Genomic DNA, 25,141 nt, shown 5'->3' with positions numbered 1-25,141 from the left:
ATATATAATCTCCTATTGGTTGTGTTTCTCTGGAGAACCCTGACTAATACACTGGTCTATAAATAAAATACTATGGTATCCATCATTAGTGCATCCTTTCACTTTCATAAGTGCCAGCGTTCACTTAGGCAGCATTCCTGATAAGAGATTATGCAGTCTTTATTACTATTCCAGTAATAGGGAGTTTACTACCTAATAGGGCCTCAATTCTATTTTATAATAGCTCTCATTATTGGAAATTGTTCCAGAAAATCTTGGCCATTTTGAGATTAATTTTATTCTATAATAGTAAGCCCATAAACCATCATTTCTAATTCTATTATTAGCACCTCCATGTAGGCAGTACTGCATACCCTATATCCTTTTAGTGATGGTTAATAGCTTGAGCTTTGGGGTCTATCAAAACTGATTGTGATTTCTGACTCTGAAACATACTACTTATAATCTTTGGGAAAATTACTAAAAGCTGAGTCCCAGTTTCTTTAACTTATAAATGCAAATAATACCACCTAAAATATATGGACTTTTTGCGATTTAATTATGAAAATGAATATGAGTTGCCTCGCAAATAATAAGCGCTCACAAAAGGATACTGCCAATATTATTGTTCCCAGGGGTATTAGAAGAGATCCAAACATTACCCAAAGTCACCAGAAACATATTTCAGGTTTTATTGTTCATTCAACAATATTTTTAGGCACCTACTATATTGCAAGCCCAATGAAGATAAGGACAGAAGTGGATTCAGCTCGTGTGCATCTTATACCCTAGCAGAGATACAAGATGGTATTGTCTATACTCCCAAGAATCCTCAAAAGTGGGTCATGGTCAGTGGGTTTGTTAAATGTCAGGAGTCTTTTGCCCATGTCTGAATACTTTAAAAATAATATGCACCCCTATAACAATCATAGAGCTACATACATACTGCCCTTTTTATCATTCATGATAGGGAATCACTGATACCAATGCTGCCTTCTGCCTGTGGGCTGTTCACAAGATTCCTCTTCTGATTTTCTAGCGATTATATATATCTACCCGCCCTTGTATTCTGAGGATAGGCTGCCACTATATACTATTTAGTAGGTTTATGTCACCTTTCAAGGGTAGATTTCAAATTCGTGGATGTTTTTAGAAACATAAATGAAAGAATAAAATAATGAAATGGAAAGTCAGTGTATAAGAAAAATGAAAGACAATCTGAATTGCATATATTAATCTAGGCATGTTTGATGTTTAGTCTAGACACCATGATTAAAGATGATTATGTCAGGGCCTTAACAAGCTCAACGCGTGTCTTTCTTTGCTTTGGTGGGGTGTGGAGAAATCATATTCCAGTCAACCCCCTTACATCTGATTACCCCACCATCTGTAGGAAGAAATCCTAGAAAGGATAAATTTGCATACTGAAGCTTAGTAAAGGTTGAGATCCAATTCAATTACCAAGCTACCTAAATCAGAATTTTAATTCCACATTAACCCTTTCAGATGATAGTCTCAGACTGTGCACGGATGCCACGTATCACAAGCAGCTTTGGGGAGATTCAATACAAATTTAAGAATCTAACAAATTCAACAAGCATACCATGTAAAGAAGTTTATTTTTTTGGTTTATAAGCTCAAATTGTATTTGATTATTTTCCTTATTCAACGTGAGCCAGCATACCTATCACTGTACACATCCGATTCAACAGATGTGTAGATAGAAAAAAAAATTTTTTTTTTCTAATTATCTGGAAACTATACCAAATCACTTTCTTCCTTCTTCCTGATCTGTGGATCCAACATATGCTCTGTAACATTTCAGAATGGTGATAGGAGCAACTGGCAATGTGTGATGGCTGCAGAGCAACAGAACACCTGGGAAGAGAAAGGCTGGCTTTTCTGAAGGCTGCACCTCCTGTTACAGAAAGCAAGAAAAGAAAAAGAAAAGTGATTCCTTTGAGCAATAAACTGCCAGGTGACATTTCCAGGCTGGTGCCAGTCAGAGCAGCAGATGCCTGGGGTGATGAATTGGGCATAAAGCACACACAATTTCAGGGCAAATCAGTGGAACAGAGCTAAGAGACAGCGTGTGTTATCAAAGAGGAGAACAGAAGCTTTCCTGAAAGAGCTGGAAGTGAGAAACTTTGTGTTCCTCATGACAGGAATGTTCCAATGACAGAGCCGAGGAAAGAGAGCTGTGAGCAGCACACGACACACCCCTGCGAGTTTCTAGCTCCTTCTGCTCTCTGCATTGGTCAGACAGCAGACTGAGAACAAAAGGTAAAAGAGAAGGGGATATCAGTTTTACAATTACTACTATTTCTGTTTTGTTTTATGATGGATTGGAGTTTACCTGTTCTGCAATTACAATTGATAATGACCCTTTTAACATAAACATTTTTGTGATGTTAAAAAAAAAATCATCCTTTAAGTTGGAGGAGGCAGCACAGATGGAACAAAATTGGGTAGATATTGATAATTGTGGAAGCCAGATGAAAAGAACACTGGGTTTGCAATATTATTCTCTTTTTCTTAAAAAAGAATTCTTCTCTTGAACCATACACAAAAGTTGAGCAAACATCCCATTTCTCTTTTCTCCATCACTGTAAAATTTCTTGAAAGAGACAAGCTCTCTCCACTTGTTCTCTACCCTGCCTCCTACATTCCTTATTTAACCCATACAGTCGGGCTTCATTTCCCACAGTGTCACAGCTTTGATCAACATCTCCATATTGCCAAACACAATGTTTTTCTGTATGTGCCTTATTCCACCACTCATTACATTTCAATTCATTAGATCTCTTTCTAATTATTAAAACAACTCCCTTTCTGTACTTGACCCTTCTAGGTCTTCATCTCTCACACTAACAACTCGCCTCCTTAAGTCTCCTTTGCTCTCTTGTTTTCCAAATCCTCAGACATCGATCATGGACCGTCTTGTGTCTCTCTACTTTGCCTCCATAGTACAGACTTAGCATTCATGATACATGTCATTTCTTGTCCTGGCCATTTCCTTGAGATCAAGCCTTGTAGATCCAATTATTCACCAACATTTCAGTTTGGATGTCTAAAATGCCTTATAACTTAACATGGCCAAAACAGAAATCTTGATTCTCTCCTAGTTTGCCTCATCTCATGTAACAACCATGTTGATAAAGCCAGAAAACTAAACGGTAGTCCCGATCTCCCATCTCTGAGTCTTTCGGCTTTACCTATATAACCTGAGATTCACCCACTTTTGTTCATCTCCACTGTCACCACCCTTGCTAAAATCAACATCATCTCTTACCTCATTGACTACAGTGGTTTCCTAAATGGTCTCCCTGCTTCTGCTTTAGGCTCACTGCAACTCATTTTCCCCACAGAACCAAAAACTTCTAGATACTAAAATCAAATAATGTTACTCCTGTGCTCAAAAACTCCCCATAGTCTCCTTTTGCATTTAGAAGAAAAAAAAATATTGATATCCTCACCATGAACTACAATCCCTCATTGCTCTGACCACCTGTAGCTAATCTCCAATCGCACTTTAAGCCCCTCTCTTCCCCTTTTATCAGCTGTTCCAGGCTCACTGACTTCCATTTTGGGCCTTGATGACTTCTTTCCTGCCTTCAAGCATTTACAAATGCTGTGCTCTCCACTTGGAATGCCCAGCCCTGCTGGACACAGCAGCTTCCTTTGCTGTGGCTCATTTTAGAAGATAACATCTCAAAGATGCCTTATTGTTGTATTCACAGCCTTTAGTTAATGTGTAATTGTTTCCTTCTTCATCTAAATCTCTTTCAACAAGATTGTGAACCCTTTGAAGGTTGTAGCTGTATTGTGCCCTCTTACCTCTGTATACCCAATGTTTAGCAAGCTGTCTGACACATGAGGTCAATTGATGATTTTTGAAGAAAATAAATATTTATAACGTAACTATTACATAATGAGTTAGGGATTTTTTTTGCTTAAGTAATCTATATTTGCAAAACATGTAAACCAGGCTGAACACCTTAACCCCCCCATGTATTTGTACTAGGATAAATTTAGAGTTTTCCCGCTTTTTCAACATGAGAAATACCCAAGAAAAATTTACTCTAGCAATAAGACTTATTAATCACTCCAGACAGCCCAATCTAGTGGAAATAGGCAGGAGGTAGTTAAGAAGAATCGTTGACTTTCTCATTTGTTGCCTGCTGATCACTTTTCAGTCAGCTACTAACCTTTACTATGTTTGATAATTTAAAAAGTACCAACCAAGGCTTTATTTGAAAGATAAGCATTCATTTATACCTATCACGTTTTAATAAACAAATCTATAGCTTAACTGTGTACTTTAAGTTTATATATTAAGTACATAAAAATGCTTCTACAACTTTCCCAAAAATCAATTAAATGCCTCCCCCAAACCCAGCAGGCCTCTACTGAGTCAAAAACAGGGTTGAGAAGCCATTTTATCTTTACAGATGCGTGTCCAAAATCTATAATTATTCCTTGTCATGTCACAAAAGAAAAAAATGAAATATACTTCCATGAAATACCCTGTCGTAATCAACTCCACTGAGAGTCTTGCTCCTAGAGTTCTCACCTTCTCTTCAGCTGGTTCTTTTGTCCTGTAATTGAATTGAATTTGCTTCTCGCCCCATTCCTTCTAGACAGCTTCTCATTTGAGGGCTCCGAAGATATATTACACTAATATATCGTCAGAATGACAATGCTATGATGATGCATGGGTATAATACATCTTCAGAGCCCCAGCACTGTCCAGAAACAATACAGCCAGTACTGGATTAAATTCAAACCTAATGCAAAAGGAAACATTAAAAAAAAATCACCTAACAAGGTAGTGAAAAAAAATACCCTAAATAAAATAGTTATTTGAATGAACTTCATAATCCTGTATACTTTGAAGACACATTTTCAAGACTTTAGCATAGTTTATTATGAATTTGTAAATTAACGCAAGACTATACTCTATAAATTTCTGAAGATTACAATGAAACATAGCCTTAATTAGAAAAAAAATACACAATAAATCTGGTTCCTTAAGTCTCAGCCTCTCTGGGAAAGTCTCTCTCTCTATATATACAAAGTTTATAAGCAATAAATGTTGTATTTTGACCCGTCAGTCTGGCAAAATTAGTGTCAACATTTCAGGAGATATTTTCATTATGCATTATACTAGGAGACATTTCATGAATGTTGAACCTCTTCCCTTAGGACAAAATTCCCTTGGTAACATTTTCATAAAGGGTGAAAGTATTGTCTTCTGATAGAAAATTTTCCATAAATTTTTTTGAAACTTCCAACAGGCTGAAATTGGGTTGCATTATAAACTAGGATTAGAGAATTTATTGATGATGATGATGATGCTAATAATAATAATAGTAGTAATAACAACAACAAACAGAATAATAGAGCACCATTATCCATGGTATCCTGGTCATAGTATCTTTTGCATCCTTCACCTTAGCTTTGTTTGGGTTAGTAATCATACCGAAATCTAGAGATACTTGCTCATTTATTATGAGGGCAACCCCTAAGTAATATAAAGCTGTTTGAAAGACTTTTTTTATTTCTTCTTTATTTTTATATATTTCTTTCTACCGCACAGAATTAAACAAAACAAAACTCAAATGTATCCCTCTTCTAATACATTGTGTTTCTTGCCCTCCCCTCTCATCACCCACCCTTTATTAGAATCCTAATAAATAATTCAAACTTTTGTTTCTAGAAGTCATTCTGGTAGTTTGCTCATTAAGCAATTCCTTTTCTACTTTCTATGTAGAAAGAACTAAATGCAAAATCACATCTCACTAGTTTAGAACTGCCATCGTTATATTGCATTTGTCTGATTTTAATCACACCAGACACAATATTTATCATTGCCATCTTTTATTATCTGTCTTCAAGCAACTTCTACGTAAAGATGAACTGGAAAATAAATTTTAATAATAGCTAAGAATTTGAAGCTCTTAACTCTGGCTCAGGATTCTTTAAAATTATTTACCCATACTATCTGCTTTATATAACAGTCCTATGATATTACTATTATCATCATCATCTTCATTTTACAAGTGAAGAAACTGAGGCACAGAGTGCCTAAGAAATTTGCCCAGGTTAACACGCACAGTGAGTGTCAGGGCATGGATTTGAAACCATGTAATCCAAGTACTAACTATGTCCTTTTAAGTATTATGCAATATTTCCTTATTTATTAAGAGTTTGCTAATTATAAAAATGGTACTAGCTTTTTCTGCTTCTTCTTTGGTGAATAATCTATTCACAAAGATTATAACTAAAAATAATTATTGGTAATATTATTTTTAGAATATTAATCAGCAATATAAGTCTATTGATCATGTAAAGAATTTACTGTATTCTAAAATATAGTGTCATTGAACAGTTATTTTTTGAGCACCTGCTATGTAGCTACATTTGTCTGAATTACGGATCTTAAACAGCACACAAAAAGTTAGAGGGATAAGTGTTTATCATAGTTTTATTGATTTATAACCCAAGATAGCTAAAATCATTCTAATTTTCCACTCCTGATAATTATTCCTAATTTTGGTCAAGTTAATTATGAAAAATATAGTTTTAACACAAGGTGGATTATAATTAAAATTCAATAGCAATATATCCATTCGGAGTGAAGAAAAATGAATACAGTACTCCTTTACACTAAAGGTCATAATTCCTCTATTAATAATGTATTGAAAGCTACACTTATGCTCATGTCTATAATTGTCAAGAAACTTTGTGTTGATTTTTAAAAAATCATAATTAACATTTTATTTTCCTTACATATTTATGTGTATATATATGCATATATGTATATACAGACAGTGCCAAAAATGTATACACATTTTAAGAAATTAAAAAGCTGTATTAAAATTGTAAAACTCAATATATACTGATAACAAAAGATGAACACAAGTCACGTGTATACATTTTTTGGCATCCCCGGTATATGCCAAAAAAATGTATATAAGCAGACACTTTGGTCAGTGTTGCTCAAGCAGTAGTTCGCCATAATCAGAAGTGTCTGGACGCTGATGGTAACCACTTTGAGCACCTCTTGTGACTGCAGAAGTCAAACATGACTTGTATTTGTCTTTTGATATCAGTATGTATTGAGTACTACAATTTTAATACGTTTTTTCATTTCTTAAAAATGTGGATATATTTTTGGCACCCTCTGTATATATGTGTGTATCTATATACTTGCATATTTATTTATTTATTTATTTATTTATTTATTTATTTATTTATTTATCTATTTATCAATAATCTAGTAACAACACTTCAATTCTACTAGGCCTTGTTTATGTACAGACATAGCCTTGATGGACATGATCTTAAATTTATGGGGAAGTAAAACCAAGCTGTATCTTCACTCACTGCCCAGGTTCAAATAATTAGTACAGCCTGGGTTCAAATGACCATCATTTTCCTCATGAATGTGATACATGAAGTTATAATACTTCACCTGTAAACTAATGACTATATGTTAATTTAAGATATGTTATAACAATGTCTGGGACACACTAAGTGTTTAATAAATAACACTTACTGTAAGAATTATTTAGGCTCATTTTATACATGCACAGTACCTACTGGTCCTTTTTTCTGGATCCTTTTTGGGATCTATTTCAATATTATGAATGGAATTTTTACACATGTAGTCCCACCTCAGTACAAATAAACATGAAGTGCATAACCAGAGTAAAAGCTGCATTTTCTAAAATGATAACCTGTAAACATGTCTTCAACTTGTTTAGATATAACCATTTATGTAAAACCTTTCCCTAATACAGGTAACATGATATTGAAATCACTCAGGGAAAAACCCCTACAAAAATCTAATTCCTAATATATAAACACCCTATATGCCAACTTTTAAACCCAAATTTAGTACATTAAGGGGAGACAAAATCTAGAGTGTTATTTGTTTCTAATGTCCCAGCTCTCTCAGCAAATCATGTTCCAAGTGGGGTGGAGGGGGCAGCAGGAATCTATTATGAAATGCTTTGATATGCTTGATTGGTTCCTGTTTTCTGTTTTATATGGATAGGCACTTTCCGTTGAGAATAATGGATTATTTCTTATATTGATTCATCATATCATCAAGCCCATTGTTTAGTCTTACATGTATCTTAAAATACTGAAAATTATCTCACTTCCTAGTCAGAGAGGAGGTATTAACAGTTTTGAATATAAACAATTCCACATAGCCCACCACTAACTAGATAGAAATAGAGCACGCTTTGGAAACAGACACATAAAAATTTAAATTACTATAAAGAAAACTTTTAGAACAAAGAGACAATTTTAATTGCATATATATATTATTGGCATGCAATCTTATGGTAAAAGTTTAACTTGCCATCATTATGGTGATTCATTTATTATATAATTATCCCTTATATAAAACAATTATGGAAATTTAAAAAAGCTCTACATAGAGTGCAACTCTACAAAGGAAGTAGAACCATATCTTGTAATCTGAAGATCTGGTATTATTGAAATGTCATCAACATGAATTGCTGGCCCTACCGATTTTTTTTCTTCCTAACATTAAAGAGCTAAATGCAGTGTCAGGAATGTAAATCTGAAAAAAAGACTCAAAGAATTACAGTGTTAGGGTGACAGGCTGCCAGCCTGCAAGGAACACTCACACACCCTCTTCATTATATCACCCTTGGTGTTGGCCCAGCACTCAAGTATTCCAAAACTTTCTTTCACAGAAAAGGGATGATAATAGAATCAACTGCACTAATAGAAAGTAATATTTTTCAGTTTGTACCTGGAATGATTTGAACTATTATCAGAATTATTTTAAACAATATATTTCAGCAGTGTACATGGCTTTAAAATAATAATTTTCATTTTTTATAGTCTTCTATTTTTTTCTGATAACTACTAATTAACCTTTTCTGTTTTAAGATTATATTTAATTCTCCTTAAAGGTTATAGAAGCTTTAATGTGCTAACATTACCTGTACAACTTGAAGCTGGAAAGCAAAATTTAAAACCCAAACCTCTTTTAAAATATCTAATGTAGGGGTTAGCAAACTTCTTCTTAAAGAACCAAAGAGTAAACAGTTTAGATTTTGTGGGTCATATAATTTCTATTGCAACTCCTCAACTCTACCATTGTAATATGAAAGCAGCCATAGACAGTATGAAAGGAATGAGTGTGACTGTGTTCCAACAACAACAACAAAAAAAAATACTCCATTTATGAAAATAGACACAGTGGGATACTATTCTGCCATCAGAAAAGGTGAAATAGTGCCATTTGCAACAACATGAATGGATCTTGAGATTATAATGCTAAGCAAAATAAGTCAGACAATAAAAGTAAAGAACCATATAATTTCATTGATACATGGTTTATAAAACTGAGAGCAACAAAAGTACAAGAAAAACAAATGAAGAAACAAAACTCATAGACCAGGCGGTAGTTTAGTGGTTACCAGAGTGTAAGGAGGGAGGGAGGTGGTAGATAAGGGTAAAGGGGGTCAAATATATGGTGATGGAAGAACTGACTCTGGGTGGTGAACACACCATGTGATATATAGATGATGTATTACAGAACTGTATACCTGAAATCTGTGTAACTTTGCTAACAATTGTCACCCCAATAAACTTTAACTAAAAAAAAAAAAAAAGAGACAGTAGGCCTTTTAGTTGTTGACCCATGGTCTAATGAATACTTGATGTTGGTTACTCCATTGATCCTGAAACAGCTCTCATTTAATAATTTCAAAATCCTTAAAAATCTCTTAGTTTGAAAATCTTTTTTTGTATTTTTGATTGATAATTTATGTTATTTAATTTATAGCTGAGGTAAACCCAGAGCAGTACTTATGGTAAGCATGGAAAATATTGCTTTTTATCTTTCAAAGTTTCTATAGTTTAATCCACATGATTTCCAAATATTGTTTTATGGCCATTTTAAGGCTACTTTAATGTTAATGACTGAAATGTTTTATTAAACTCAGTATTCTATCACAAGGAAAAACATATTTCAGGAATAAAAACAAAAGAAGATATACAAAGATAAAAACTACTAAGAGAATTTGTCTCCAGTAGACCTGCCACAAAAGAATGGCTAAAGGAAGTTTTCTAAATAAAAATGAAACAATAAAAGAAGGAACCTTAACATCAGGAAGGAAGAACAATGGTAAAAGTAAAAAGATAGATAAATACAAAATACTTTCCTTTTTTGAGTTTTCTATTATACAGTTGAGATTTGAAACAAAAACTATAATAGTGTCTAATGCAGTTCTCATGGATGTAGAGAAAATATTTAAGATATTATAAAAGCTGAAAAGTAAATGGAGGTAAGGTTTCTACACTTCACTGGATCTAGTGAAATGTGGATATCCTTAGACTATGATAAGATATATATGCTGTAATACAGACACTACTAAAAAAATTATGCAAAGAGACACACTCAGAAACACTACCTGTAAAACAAAGTGAAATTCTAAAAAATACTCAAGTAACCTGCAGGAAGTCAGGAAAACAAGAGAGAAAAAGAAAAACAAAAAACAGAGGGAACAAACAGAAAACAAAACAAAATGATGTCAGACAGAAGTCCTAGCAAATCAAGTTAAATTAAATGTCAATGGTCTAAATACACCAATTAAAATACAGAGATTGTCATAACAGATAAAAAAAAGATGACTCAACTATATGTTGTCTACATAAGATGCACTTAAAATATAACAACATATGTAGGTTAAAAGGATCTAAAAAGAAACAAGATTGTTCATAGCAGCTTTATTTGTTATATCCCCAAACTGGAAACAACCAAATATTATATAATACTTTTATGGTTAAACAAATGGTGGTACATTCATATCAGGAGACACTACTGAGCAATAAAAAGGAAAAAGCTATTGATACTTGGATAAACCTCAAGAGCATTATGATGAGCGAAAAAGCCAATTTCAAAAGGTCATATACTGTATGATTTTATTTACACGACATTCTATAAATAACAAAATTATAGATATGGAAAAGAGATTAATGGGCATCAGGGGTTAGGGATGGTGTGGAGGGAAAGAGTGCCTGTGAATATAAAGGGAGAGTATAAGGTAGATCTTTGTGTTGAGAGAATAGTTTTGTACCCTGATCATCGTGGTACCTCCATGAATCAAGTCATGTGATAAAATGTTGTAGACCTATATGAACACATTGCACTAATGTCCATTTCCTACTTTTGGTGTCATATTACAGTTATATATGATGTAATCAATGGGAGAAACTGGGTGGTACATGGCAGCTCTCTGCACTAACTTTACAACTTCTATGAATCCATAGTTATTTCAAAGGAAAAAGTGAGGAAAAAAAACCCCACAATTTACATTCATCTGAGGCAATTTATTTAAACACTCTGAGTGCCATGTTGATCTGCACAATGAGAATAATGATACCACGAAGTTTAGTTTTGAGGCTTAAGTGAGCAAGTATGTGCAAGTACCTCCCATTCTGCCTACAGTATAGAACGGCTCAATGTTAGTTCAACCATGTTAGCTAAAATTGGTGCAAGCTGCTGCTCTTTTATGTTAATGGGGCTAAGGTTCTGAACCCAATTCCAACATGGAGAGGGTGGGTTCCCACACTACCAAGCAGTTCTCAGACATCAGCTATAATTCGATTCAATTCCCATGCTATCTATGGGGAGACAGTATCAAATTCCACAGGTTAATGGCTCAGTCCCACAAGATTGCCTCCCTCCCACTTCAGATGCCAGTCAAGCCAAGGTTATCACCTGTGCTTCTGATGCACTGGCTATAAATGGGAGGCTTCATTACAAAGGCATATAATTGGTTAAATCACCGGTCATTGATTTATGGTCAATGACCATAATTGGTCATTGGCAACTAATTCAATATCCAAACCCTCTTCTCCCCTCAGAGGTCATGGAAGTGGAACTGAAAATTCCAACCCCCTAATCGTGCAGGGTTGGTAGTTCTGGCAACACAGCCCCTTTCCCCCCAATCCCCCCCCCTTCTTAGGTGCTCAAAAGTCATCTTGTTACCCTAACAAAAGACACTTTTACTGCTCTCATGACTTAGGAGTTTCCAAGGGTTTTAGGAGCTCTGTGTCAGGTGAAGATCAAATATAGATTTCTTATTATAAATCATAATATCATAGGGGTGAAGCCATATTGACTAAAAGGAAAACAAAAGGTTGATTCATATTTAGGGGTATGTGTGCGTTTAAAGTAGGGGGATAGGAGTAATGGGGAAACATCAGAAAGGAAATACTTGCTTGTGTCACTACCATGTTTTCTCTTTTCAGATTTTAATTTCTAGTTCTAAGAAGTCATGTGGAAAGCAAGGACAGAGAGCAGCATTCATAAAGTTGACAATATTTATGGAGCCCCTACTTTGTGCCAGGCCCTGTGCTAAGCCATGGGGTACAATAGTGAACAGACACTGTTTTCTGAGTCCCCTGTCCCATAAGACCATAGACAAAGCCAAAAACTACAATTCCAAGAATTAGTTCCACTCAGCAAAAGGTTCTATGAAACTAGTGAAGAAAAAGCAACTGACTTTTCCTGGAATGCTTAAGAATGGTTTCATAAAACATTGAGGGATGATTAGGAGTTTGTCGATTGAATCAAGACAAAGGGATATTTCTAATAGCAGAAACAATATGTGTGCAAGTTGAGAAATCAAATTTCCACCTAGACTAACTGGATGCAGTTTTGCCTCCACATCTAGTTCTTTGCTGCTCATTTGCTTTTAATCCTCCACAATTGGGTTTCTGGCCCATTATGTCACTGAATTGTCACAATGATCACCAAATAACCTAATCTAAAGGTAATTATGGGCTCTTCCTTGACCCAATTGACATTGTTCACCACTCACAGCTCTAGAAAACCTTTATCTGTTCGGTTTCTCGAAATCATAGCTTTCTGTATGAATTCCTACATCTCTGACCCCTTGCTTGCATTCTCCTTTATAAGTGCTCAATAATTGTTTATTAAACAAAATAATCTGTGAAGGACTGATTTCAGAAAAGAGCTACTTGAGCCTGTTTAAATGTGGACAGTGTGGAATCAATAGAGGATGAGGTTAAAGAGGATATTCAGTGGAATAAGAACCTGAAAAATGAAAGTGATGAAATCCAGAACATAACAGAAGAAAGGTGGCTTCACTGAACAGACTTGACGTTGCCTTAGGTAATAGGCTTAACTTGTTTGGCTAATTAGGGAGAGAATACCCACCAAAAGGCACCAGACATATGGAAATTAGACAACAAAGAGTTTGAGATGTTCATCCATTGTTTATGCTCTTACTTTAGTTTCCGAGCCCAAATAGTATCTGTGTCAGATAAAAAACACTAGCAGGATACAGTGAGAACATCTCTGGGAATTCCAGATAGCAAAGGATAGGTATAAACTACGAAACAGATTAAGATAAACAGCAATGAATAATAACTGAAAATTAGGCAGAGGCTTTTAAAATGCCTCCATATTTGTTATATGTAATCTATTATTTTAAAATTTATCTTTTAACTTTTCCTATTTTTTTCTGACTGAATCTAGATTAATAAAATAATGTGCAATTAAAATTCTTATTTTGTCTTTAAATACAAAATCAGGTGGGTTAGGTAAACTTGTCAATGTTCTCCAGAAGTTGAAAGCGACTTTTAGCTTCATAATATCCTCATTTGAGAACAGCTATGTGAATTTCATTCAAGAGGTGTACACAGGCCCCTACTTTTCAGAAACAGGATTGGAGATTCTATTTGGTCAAAAATTCAAACACATTTCAGTAGGATATTAATAGTTAATATTATGGAATATTGCCTCTAAGTCATAAACTTTGTTTAATATTCTGTACTATTCTATTTAGTCCTAATAGCACTTCTGTGAATTGGGCATAATTATATCACCATTTTATACTTGAAGTAGAAAGAAGTTAATTTTGTCTAAGACTTTACAGTTGGTAAAAAGAAGACCTGGGTCTCAAATCCAATGCTGATTGACATCAACTTTCATGAACTTAATCACTATGCTATTCTGGTACCATCTGATTTATAAGAAATTATTGGTAGGAATGAAAAGGAATCATACACCTTATATTAGGGATTTTTGAGAAAACCTAAAAATTTTTCTAAGTAGATAAAAACCCAGTCAGGGATTAGTCTTCTATCAGGGATAGGTTCTCTTATAAATAAACATGGATGACCCTACCTAAATCTCTTCTGTACTGATTTCCTCCTTACAGTTTCCTTGATATAAATATTTTTTCCTATTAATTCTATATGCATTTTTGTATACATGCTACATTCCTGGCCCTGTTCCACACATATTATTAGATAAAACCAAATAAATTATGGTCTATCTGTATTGAAAGCTTTGTGGTAAATAGAAAAATCACAGGAAGTAGCCTAGGCCTCTGAATCTCTGGTAATTCTGCTATAAGGCACATCAACAGTTATTTATTTTATACCAATATATAATGATACCAACCCTCTGTATACGGTGTCTAATCATTTGTGCTAAATTGAAATGGTTGATTCCAGAGCGGAGAAAGGAAAGACACAAGATGAGCCTAGCATATTTTGTCATGCAGCAAAGTATGAAAGTGTTAAAAAGAGAAATGATGGGCACATATCACAAGGATACGGGAACCAGAATAAAATAAGCCCCATCGGCCAAATCAGGGACAATCTGAGCACTGAAGTAATTAAAGACAGCAATGAATTATAACAATGTTTAAAAGTTAGGAATCCATGAGTCTATGTCTTAAGTAGATAGATAAATAAATAAATAAATAAACAAACACATAAATAACAAATAAGGGAAAGTGAGGTTCTTGTTTACAGCAGAATGCCAAGTGCTAACTGGTAAAAGTAGAAGGATTGCCTAAGCTAGAAAAATCATCTTTTGCAATCATTAGGGTTAAGCTTGGTTCACAAAAGAATCACTGACAATGATAAACCTAAGGGTAAGGTTGATAAGTAGCAGATATTCATATGTTAAGCTCTTAAAACCTTCCCCTCCTGCTTACTGGTAGCATGGGGAAGAAAAAATAATAATAACTATACAACGCAGAAATCAGACAACACCTTGATTTGGTAATCAAAATCAACATCATAAATGAGGAACAGATGGATATACTGTGCCTCTGGATATCATTCCTTGAGAAGGCTACAACTTCATTTATTTGTTTCCAGGGGGGCATAACTAGAATGTAATCATGAAGAAATATGAGTGAAACAAAAAATAAGGAATATTCTATTTTTAAAAAGGGGTACATACATTTTTGAAAATGTCAATGTTCAGTAATGACAAACAAAGTTTAAGGAAATAATTCCCAGGCTAAAGAAGACTAACATGATATGACAATTAAATACAATACTTGAACTCTGTACTAGAGGAAAACAAATACTATAAAGGACACTATTCGATCAGTTGACAGAATTGGAATATGGAGAGTAGTAGGATAAAAGTATGATAACAATGTTAAATGCATGAAAGTTGAACACTGCAATGTGGTTATGTTAGAGAATATCCTAATTCTTCAGAAACGCACACTGAACGAACTAGGGAGAAAAGGGCATGATAAATACAGGTAGCTCTCAAATGATTCAATGAAAAAAATACATATATATGCACACATTTTTTTCTACATACTCTACACATAGTAAATAATGAAGCAAATGGGAGAGATGATTGTGTAGGAGACTGGGTAAAGGATATAATATGTTCTTTGTATGATTTCTGAAATAACTTTTAAACATAAATTTGAAATTAATTCCTAAATATAGAAAAGGAAAAAATAGAAAGGGACCATTGTTAAATAAACTCTAAGGAAGCTCATATGCCCAGATACTTCTTAGGAGAGGTGTTTTGGGGGAACATACACTGAGTTGTTAGAACTAACAGGTGGAATGGCAACTCCAGCTGGCACAGTTGATATCTGTGATGTGGCTGAACCCACAACCTAATTGTTTTGTACATTAGGGAGAAGTTCTGTGGAGCTATCATTCAGTGACCAGACATTTCTTACTGACTTTTAAAACTAGAAAAGTCCATGAATAGGTTGGCAAGAATTGCCACAGATACAGGTAAAAGCATCTAAACAAATCACACGTGTACAAAAGCTAGCCATTGTTTTTAAGTTGACAGGGAGTACAGGTGATGCTTGAACAACATGAGTTTGAACAACACGGGTCCACTTATACATGATCTTTTTAAATAAATATCTGTACTAATTTTGATTTGCAGTTGGGAGTCCGCAGATGCTGAGGGCTCACTGTTTGCATTGATCTTTTCCATTTATACAGGGGACTTGAATATCTATGAACTTTGGTGTCCGTGGAGGGTCCTGGAACCATTCCCAACAGATAACCCATGGACAATTTAAATTGTTGAGGAAGTGAAAAGTTATAAGCAGATTTTTGAATGTGCGGGGTCGACACCCCTAAAACCCGCATTGTTCAAGGGTCAACTGTATATCTATATCTATTTTTAACACTAAACCCTGCTAACATGGTGACTGCTGTTTTGAACCACATTTCTTATGTGATATAGCAAAAGAAAAGAATATACAAAATATTGTTATTTTTAGGTAAAATATAAACAGATCAGTGAGTTTTATAATTTTGCATTTGAATATAAATATATAAATTGAAAAAAGCTAATAGAATTATCAGACATATTACTTAAAGCATAAACTCCACAGTGTTGTGCATTTGAATATAGATCATTAACAAATTATAATTTGAAATTATTGGAAGCATTTATAAAAATATCAGCCGTGTCTAGCTATGTATTGGATAATAGTTAATATTTATGCTAATTTTACTAATTTGCAATTTGGCAGGATCAGGAAAACAAATCTATACACAGTTTAACTTATAAACCCAATCTGTCTTCCTTCAGCTTCATGATGTTATTCATCATCATTATTCTAATAACTTCACTAACCAACATTCATGCTATTTAATTAAACTAAAATGTGTCCAAGCACTCAAAAAAGAAGAATATGCATAATAACAAGCCCTGCAAAGCAGGAGAGTTAAGTCCAAAATATTAATCTTAAATTATATAAAGACGAAGATTATGTGCTTCATTCTTACAAAAATTATATTACCATATCAGATTTAAATCCCTGGAAAGATGATTAAGAATCATATATTTGCATATCATCTTATACTTGTTAAAGCACATTTACGCCTGTTATCTTTTTTGAGTCTCACAATAGCCAGGGATTATAGTCATTTGATTTTTGGAAAGTAGGAGACTATTGGGTTGTCGGAAAAGTCATGACATATTTTTTCTATGTTTTTCGTTGCAAAAATGTGTCATGACTTTTCCGACAACCCAATAGCTGAGAATCATCGAGGCTCAGGGATTCACACTAGGATTGGCTGAGCTGAGGAACAGGGAAGTTGAAATAGGAGCACATGTCTCCTAACTGCTAGTCCTGGGCTTCTCTTGCACTCACAGAGATTCCGGTCACTGATTCAGTGCTCCCATAACCCTTTTATGATTCTGTAACCACTCTAGGAAGTGAAGTGTTAGCAGTCAAGAGCACACTCATGCTTCAGAAATACTATAAGGGCCGTAATGCATATTATATAAGTGTATACTGCTGTTACATTGATTTTTTTTCTCACATTAATAGTGATACTAAGCATATGATGGGAGTAAGTTTCATTAGACCTACTGCATAAATGAGGAAACTGAAAGACACTTAAGGATAAGTGATATTAAAGAAAGCATTAGCAGATAAAATAGATGTTCCAATCGTACTCTTTCTATGCCTACATAAAATGTGCCTTTCTGATTTCTTTAAAAGTAATTTCATCATACTAGCCCCTGTTGGAGCTATTTCCACTCAAAAAATATATATAAATTAAATCAAATTCTATTGTCTGAAATGTGGCACCCTATTCATTAAAAGCACCACCTTCACTCCCATGGTATACTCAAAGCTACATAGTTCAAATATTTAAATTTTAGACAAATTGATGACTCTGTTGGAGTTGTGGCTGTAAAAACAGGAGTGTTTTGATGATGATTACCCTCCACTTCCTGAAGCAGTCTCAGTCTCTCTAGGACAGCGGTTCTCAACCTGTGGGTTGTGACCCCTTTGGGGGTCGAACGACCCTTTCACAGGGGTCGCCTAAGACAATTGGAAAACAAAAAGATATTTACATTACAATTTATAACAGTAGCAAAACTACAGTTATAGAGTAGCAACGAAAATAATTTTATGGTTGGGGGTCACCACAGCATGAGGAACTGTATTAAGGGGTCGCAGCATTAGGAAGGCTGAGAACCGCTGCTCCAGGAGGATGCACACTGTAGAAGTACCAGACACCCATAAACACATTATACCCCTTAATTTCACCTACCTATGTGATCTTGTATAAGTTTCTTAAACTCTGGAGTTTTTAGATCCCTCATCAGTTAAAATTTAATTTTAACTACCCGATTCTTAATTCTGAACTGCATTTTCAAATTAGACCCAGCGACCTCATCATTTGTATACTTTCTTACTCCCTTGATTACCTTAGAGCAGTTCATGAAGGCCTATTAACATGTGAATGCCTATTGAATAAATGCCTTCAACACTGAAACGAAGTTATTTCTCTTGTGCTACTTCCACCACTGGAGTCTTCTGTCTATTGATTTGTGATTAAACAGTATGCTAAAATGAAAATAACCTTGACTAAGAATCAAGAGACATGGGTTCTATTCTGGGCTCGGACATAAAATGTTCATTTAACTTTTAGAAGCTACACTGTGTTTAATACAAAAATACACATCCTGCCTACCTCACGAGTAAGATGTGAAAGAGAATCTGACTCTTAAGTTCTGAATGTGTGGGGTTACTGGAGAACACTGAACAGCACAAACAATACTGACAGGCTTCTGCTTTACCTGACGGGGAGATGTGCCGCCAAGAAATGGAAGGCTCTGGTTTCCCAGTGGCCAAGCAAGTGAGCGTGACATTGGTTCCTTCATTGATGGTCATATCGTTTGAGATGTCATATATCTTCGGAGGAACTGAAATGGTAAAACATGCAGTGGGTCAGAAAAAAAATACATAAAATTCGTTGAACTATTTATGATAAAACTCCATGAGACCGTGCAATAAAACCGTGGTGGTGAAATGGACTTATGGCCTATGATTATCACCCAAAGACTTATTTATTCTCTGCATCCTCAGGATATTCCTAGAGTTTTTTTGTTTTGTTTTGTTTTGTTTCTGTTGTTGTAGCTGTTGATTGATATTTCAGGATAAGTGGAATACTTAATGACACAAAAGTTTAAATATTGCCTATATTGAATTTTTATTGTGGATACTTTGTATTTTGTAAACTAAGATATAGCCAATCTGCCTGTTCTACCCATGTATTTTCACTATAATGATGGTTTCCTTGTTGAAATGATTAAATAAAAAAGGAAATCTGGAAGAAACTTAAAATAACAGACCAGTTATGCCTACTTACTAATTTAAGAGCTGAGTAAACATATACAGGATTGGGAAGTAAGATTTCAAGGTCCCAAAGGTATTTTGAGCCTCAATTTTCTATCTGCCAAATAGTGGGCTGAAAACCACTGATTGAAACAGGTCTCTTCATTGAGGGATTTCTTAGAAACTCTGTTATGCCCACTAAAAATCTCCAAGAGTAAATGGGGAAATATTCTTTTTTTTTTTTCTCCCCTGATGTATTAGGCTATGGAAGCTTTTATCACCAGGGCAGCTGCTGAAACTAGTGATCATGGAATACACTTTGGGAATTTGGATAGAAAAATAAATCCCTAAATTAACTTCCAGGATTAAAGTGTCCATATTCTCTCAAATACCAAATGGTCTCATTTAATCCTCAAACAACATGAATCCGAATCCTGGGCCCTCTAACTGGCTAGTGTGTTATCTAGGGCTCGTTACTATCTATCTCAGCCTCAGTGTCATCATCTGAAAGCTGGAGATAATAATAATACAGACCATATACAGCTACTGTGAACATTAAACAAGTCAGTATATGTTTAATGATGTCAAAAAGCACTTGGCATCAGTATTAGCTATTATTATTGGATGTTTTAAAAGATATATATGATATTGCATTTAATTTCAGTACTGCCTTTTCCCCATGCCTTAAAAGTGCTCTCAGAACTTCACCACCTTGGTAGTATATATGATTGGCCTGTGCCATAACTTTTGGTTTACTATATACAAATTATAGTATACTGAAGTTCCATGTCAAAGCTAAATAAATGGTGATTAGATACCTTATTATTAGAAAAATGTGCTATTTTACTCTTTTTTTTAAATTGTTACATTCTTAGGGTTTCTTTACACAAAAGATGTTTCCACAGTTTTTGAAAAAAACAGTAACTAAAATCTGTCATAAGGATAAATTAAATTACCCAGACTTTGAATATCATCTTTGATTTTTTAACAGAACCATAACTCTGCTACAAGAAAAGCTTGGATGATAATTACAAATATAAAGCATTCCATTATATGTAACTGTGGCTATGGTTGAGGAAAAGGCTTATTCCTAAGTGACATACCATTGTAAGTGTTTCTAAACGACATATTTTAATTGGCATTTAAAACATATCATCATTAAACTCTTCAGTGAGCTCTTCTCAGGCAAATAATAATAATAATAAAAAATTAAAAACCTTTCCAAAGAGAAGACTCTTTTTAGCTTAAATGAAACAGAACAGAAATACAGACATTGAAATACCATGGAAGGAAAGTAGGGAAAAATGTGAATGACTTACTACTGGTGAACAGGAAAGTTAATAAAAATAAACTTAACGACAACCAAGAATACCATTTGGCTAGGTGGATGTAGGTATAGCTTTGATATAGTAAACTATGAAATATACGTGTGCATATGTGTGAATGTATACACACACAAACACACACACAGATACATACATACCAATGCCCACTATTAAGAAAATAGAACAAGTTACATAGCACTTTCCTCCTTTATACAGAAGATAGTACATAGACATTAGTTTAGTCTGGCTAGTTTATTTATATATTTCAAACATATAACTGATACAGCTTTAGACAGCGGTTGTGTATATTTAAGGAAAAAGATGGAGTGTCATGAGACCATGCACCCTATCCTCTCAATTACATTATTTTGTCTACTCTGTCTGTTCTTAAAACCATTTTATTTCATCTTTACACATCTACCTATATTGTGAGCACTAAACATGAGTGGTAAACTAATATTAAACACAATATTTGACTTCACAGAGAAACAAAAGTTCCCTAGCAATCAATATAGGTTTGACATTTAACTGTGTGAAATTGTGTAGTGGGGGACGAGTGTCTAAGTCCAGGTGTGACACGTCATCTCAGTGATCGCAATCACCTCCTGGGGCCTCATAATTCAGAATATGCTGCAGGGAAGAAACATCTGGAAAGAGGGAACATCCCTTTGGCAAGGCTCTTCTCCCTAGCACGCATCACCTGTCGACTGCAGATACTGTGTGTAGAGAGGACCAATGAAATCCTTCATGTGCACTGCAGCTTGTGGACACAAAAACAGGTGTTGCTTCACTGAATACTCAAAGCCACTGCATGTTCAGTTGAAGATTTCAAACTTTTACTGAGTATTATGATAGGAATAATTCTGAACTCACAGGAAATGCAAACATTTCAAAACATAAACCTTGTCCACAAGGAACTTAAAATTAAAAGAAAGGGGCGGACAGGTAAGTAACTAAAAGGAGACAAATATTTTCCACATTTTCCCTTACCATTTTACATGAGTAACACCTATCTAATAGGTATTCTTTCTGGGCCCAAATCAGTAGAGATTAGTTTTATGTTAGTTTCTTTCTTTCTTTTTAATTAAACTTTATTGGGGGTGACAATGGTTAGTATAGTTACATAAGTGTTTTTTTGTTTGTTTGTTTTTTAGAGATTTTATTATTGGGGAATTCGGGGAGGAGAACAGTGTTGGGGAATCAGGGAAGGGCAACAGACAAGTTGCTGTCCTTTTGTTCTTCAGTCTAGTTGTGGAGGACGCTGCTTCACTGGCCCATGTTGGTATTATCATTGTGCTCTTCCCGGGTGAGGCAGTTGCTTGCCAGCCACTGGACGGGCTCTCAGCAGCTCAGGAAAGCTCACACCCACTGCCAGCCAGCCTCACAGCAGCCCAGCTTCAGGTCAAGCTGTTTTTCACCATCCTAGCTGTAGAAGGCACAGCGTCACTGGCCTTCATGTGGGATCCAAACCAGGGCCCTGCTGCTCAGAGCTGGCGTCCCAAGCCAACTCCTAACCAACACGCCACTCTGCTGGCTCAAATCACATAGGTTTTAAGTGCAAAATTTTGTAATACATCATCTATATATCACTCTGGGTAGTGAACACTGAGTGCTTGTTTCTTTCAATGTGAACCATGTAGGACAGTTTATACGCAAAGCTATTTGGTGTGGTACTATTTATAAAGAAGAAAAACTATTAAAAACCTCAATGTAGGACAACATAAGTAGAAGTATTGTCAGCTCTGCTTCCAGAATAAGGTAAAGTACTAGGGGAGGATTTGGGATGATTCCAGGGAGCATCAGGCTAAGGGAAAATGGGAGAGAAAAGAGATGCTTCTACTTTGGATGGCAGAAGTAGAGAAGAATGGTGATATCTCAGGCGTCTTAAGACCATCCAGTTCCAGTAGCTGCTCTTGGGTTACGGTTTGTCTATAAATGATGCATGCACACAGGTGGGAAGGCCTCTGGAGCTTTCTACATAACAAAGCAACATGTCTTACAGTATGTCCAATATTCTGTGCAGTTGCTTAGAAAAAAAGAAAAATGAAGAGAGTTAAAATAACTTACTACTCTGGATGTGTGTTCCTTTTCTATATACCTTATTTCAAATTTTCTCACTTTTTCATTTAGAAATTAAATGATTTCTTTAAAAAGGAGAAAATATGTTTAACCAACTGAATAATTTTAAGTCACTAAATAACTACAGATTTTAGTAAGTGTTTTGCATTTCTGTGCACATTATTTAAGTATTTTATGACCTAGAGCAGAGTAATAAAGAAGTAAGTTATTCATCTATATGTAAACTTGCTTAATTTACAGGAAATAATTATTACATTACCATCACTGCCATCATCATCATGACACCAGAAATAAAAACAGTAAAGAAGTTCTAGGTTTCATATTAAGTCATAGACTATCTCTCCTAATGAGACTCTAATTGGGATATACAAGACTTTACAACTGTGTTGAAAATTATTTGTTGTGTGTCACCAGTTAAAGAGTTGTAAAGCACTGGAAACTTTATAAACAACAGAGGTTGGAAGTAGATTGAAAGGTTGTGTTGGGGTGAAAAAAAATTTTTTTTTAATTCACATATACATTTAAAGGAATCACTCTTGATCTCTCAAGTTCATAACCTGCCTTGACTTTAATTATTCACAGGCCTCAACTTCAACAGCTACTTAACACCTTGTTCTCAACTCCTATTCAGTTGACTCCATGATGAGATGATGGTGCATATTTAAATGTATCTATAGATTTAGATTCACTAAAGGTAATTTAACTCTTATTGGTTTCACTTTCACCAAAAAATTATGCAGTCTGACCTGCCCCAACTGTCTTCCCCCATCTGAATCATCCATTATAATGTTATCAGGCAGGGTATGAAGCAGTGTCGGTAAGGAAAATCTCAGAATACATATCCAAACCAAATACTAATGATTCCCACACAGCCAACTATTTGATAGTATTCCTTGCCATGTGCATATAATGAGCAGTTGAGTTTGTGAGGGGCTGCATGTTTTTTGTTGTTGCTGTTGTGGATATGCTTTCTGAGCTATATAAACAAATATTTTGTTTGTTTAATGAACAGCCTTCACAGGTTTAACTTGAGTGTCTTCCAAGAATTTATCTTGTAGTCTGGAACATAACTGTAAAAATTTGAGAACTCGACACAAGAGTGACTCATCTGTAAATTCCAGGAGTCAAATGAGCACAGTGTTTTATTATATTAAAAGTCTGTACAGATGATTTTCAGAAACAATAAAGAAAAGAGAGTTTATGCCTCCACTGAGATGTATGAGATGTGCAGTTGGGTCACATAATATTGAGAACCCTTAGAAGGTGTATTTGATGGTTATCTTAACTGCAAATTCAAGACATGGACTACTTGGATCTGTAAATTTACCCTGGCTCACTGGACTCAATTAAATGCCCCATCGAGTTCTTGAGTTGTAATAGTCCATGAAACACTACAGATACCAATCCATATGGAGGTCTTGTTTAGGTTGCCAGGGCTAAAAGTTGGATGGAGTACTTATGTAACCTAACACTCATAACATTTATTTAGTCACATAGTCACAGATTATGGGAAAACTTCAGTTTTGCATTTATTGTAACTACAATATTCTGGGCACAAACACCACCTGCTTCCTTAGTCACGGTGTAAAAATCACACTAGTGTTTTATAGGAAACTGTACTGAGTGTCTTCCCACTCATTCTCTGAAGTTCTAGGCTCCTTAACAAAAACCTTTAAAGGTTTCACTGTATCTATTTGAATTATGCACACAGTCACTAGATCTGTGCTTCAAACATGTTTTCCAGGCCAAATAAAAAATAAAAATAAAAGTGATTCCATCTCTTTGGTATCTTGATTGACCATCCTCTTTTCACAGGGAATTCCTCCACCCCAAAAACTTACCACAAAATAGCAACACTGAAATGTACATTTCAGAGTAAATGCTGAAAGGTTAAAATTTCATCGCATCACTGATGACACTGATCATCTTAAAGCAAGATCAATTTTCCTGGGTATGTGTCTTGTTGAAATAACCACCTGCACCCACAACCCTCTGTCCCTACTCACTCCTCTTCTTCTTATAGTTTCTTTGTTGCAGTATCCTTTACAATCTGTCATTGTCATTGTTTTCTTTTTTTTATTATTTCTTTACTTGTTTACTGCCTGTCTTCTCGTCACAGAACATAAGTAAAGTCATTGGGTAGGAACATTGTTTGCTTTATTCAACAGCATATATATCACCAACACCTACAAAAGGGCCTGGCACATATGGGATAGTCAACAAATATTTGTTTTATTTTTCTAGCATGTGCTGAGCTAATATTTCTTCAATTTCTTAAAGAAGATGTCCCATAGAATTTCATACCAC

At 34.9% G+C, this 25,141-nt stretch overlaps 1 protein-coding gene across 2 annotated transcripts in view; it reads right to left on the bottom strand.

Annotated features, from left to right (window-relative positions):
* NEGR1 (neuronal growth regulator 1) overlaps positions 1-25,141 on the bottom strand; it is an 836,867-nt gene that overhangs the window by 347,518 nt on the left and 464,208 nt on the right. For both annotated transcript variants that reach the window (XM_019653229.1, XM_019653230.1), the window contains exon 3: positions 18,893-19,018. In XM_019653229.1, the coding sequence (XP_019508774.1) occupies positions 18,893-19,018 (126 nt within the window). The remainder of the gene's footprint in view (positions 1-18,892; positions 19,019-25,141) is intronic.

Source organism: Hipposideros armiger, unplaced genomic scaffold (assembly GCF_001890085.2).
Source record: "Hipposideros armiger isolate ML-2016 unplaced genomic scaffold, ASM189008v1 scaffold_200, whole genome shotgun sequence".
Classification (NCBI taxonomy): Eukaryota; Metazoa; Chordata; class Mammalia; order Chiroptera; family Hipposideridae; genus Hipposideros; species Hipposideros armiger.
Note: the sequence above shows the minus strand (reverse complement) of the source record. Positions and strands in the feature narration are given on the sequence as shown.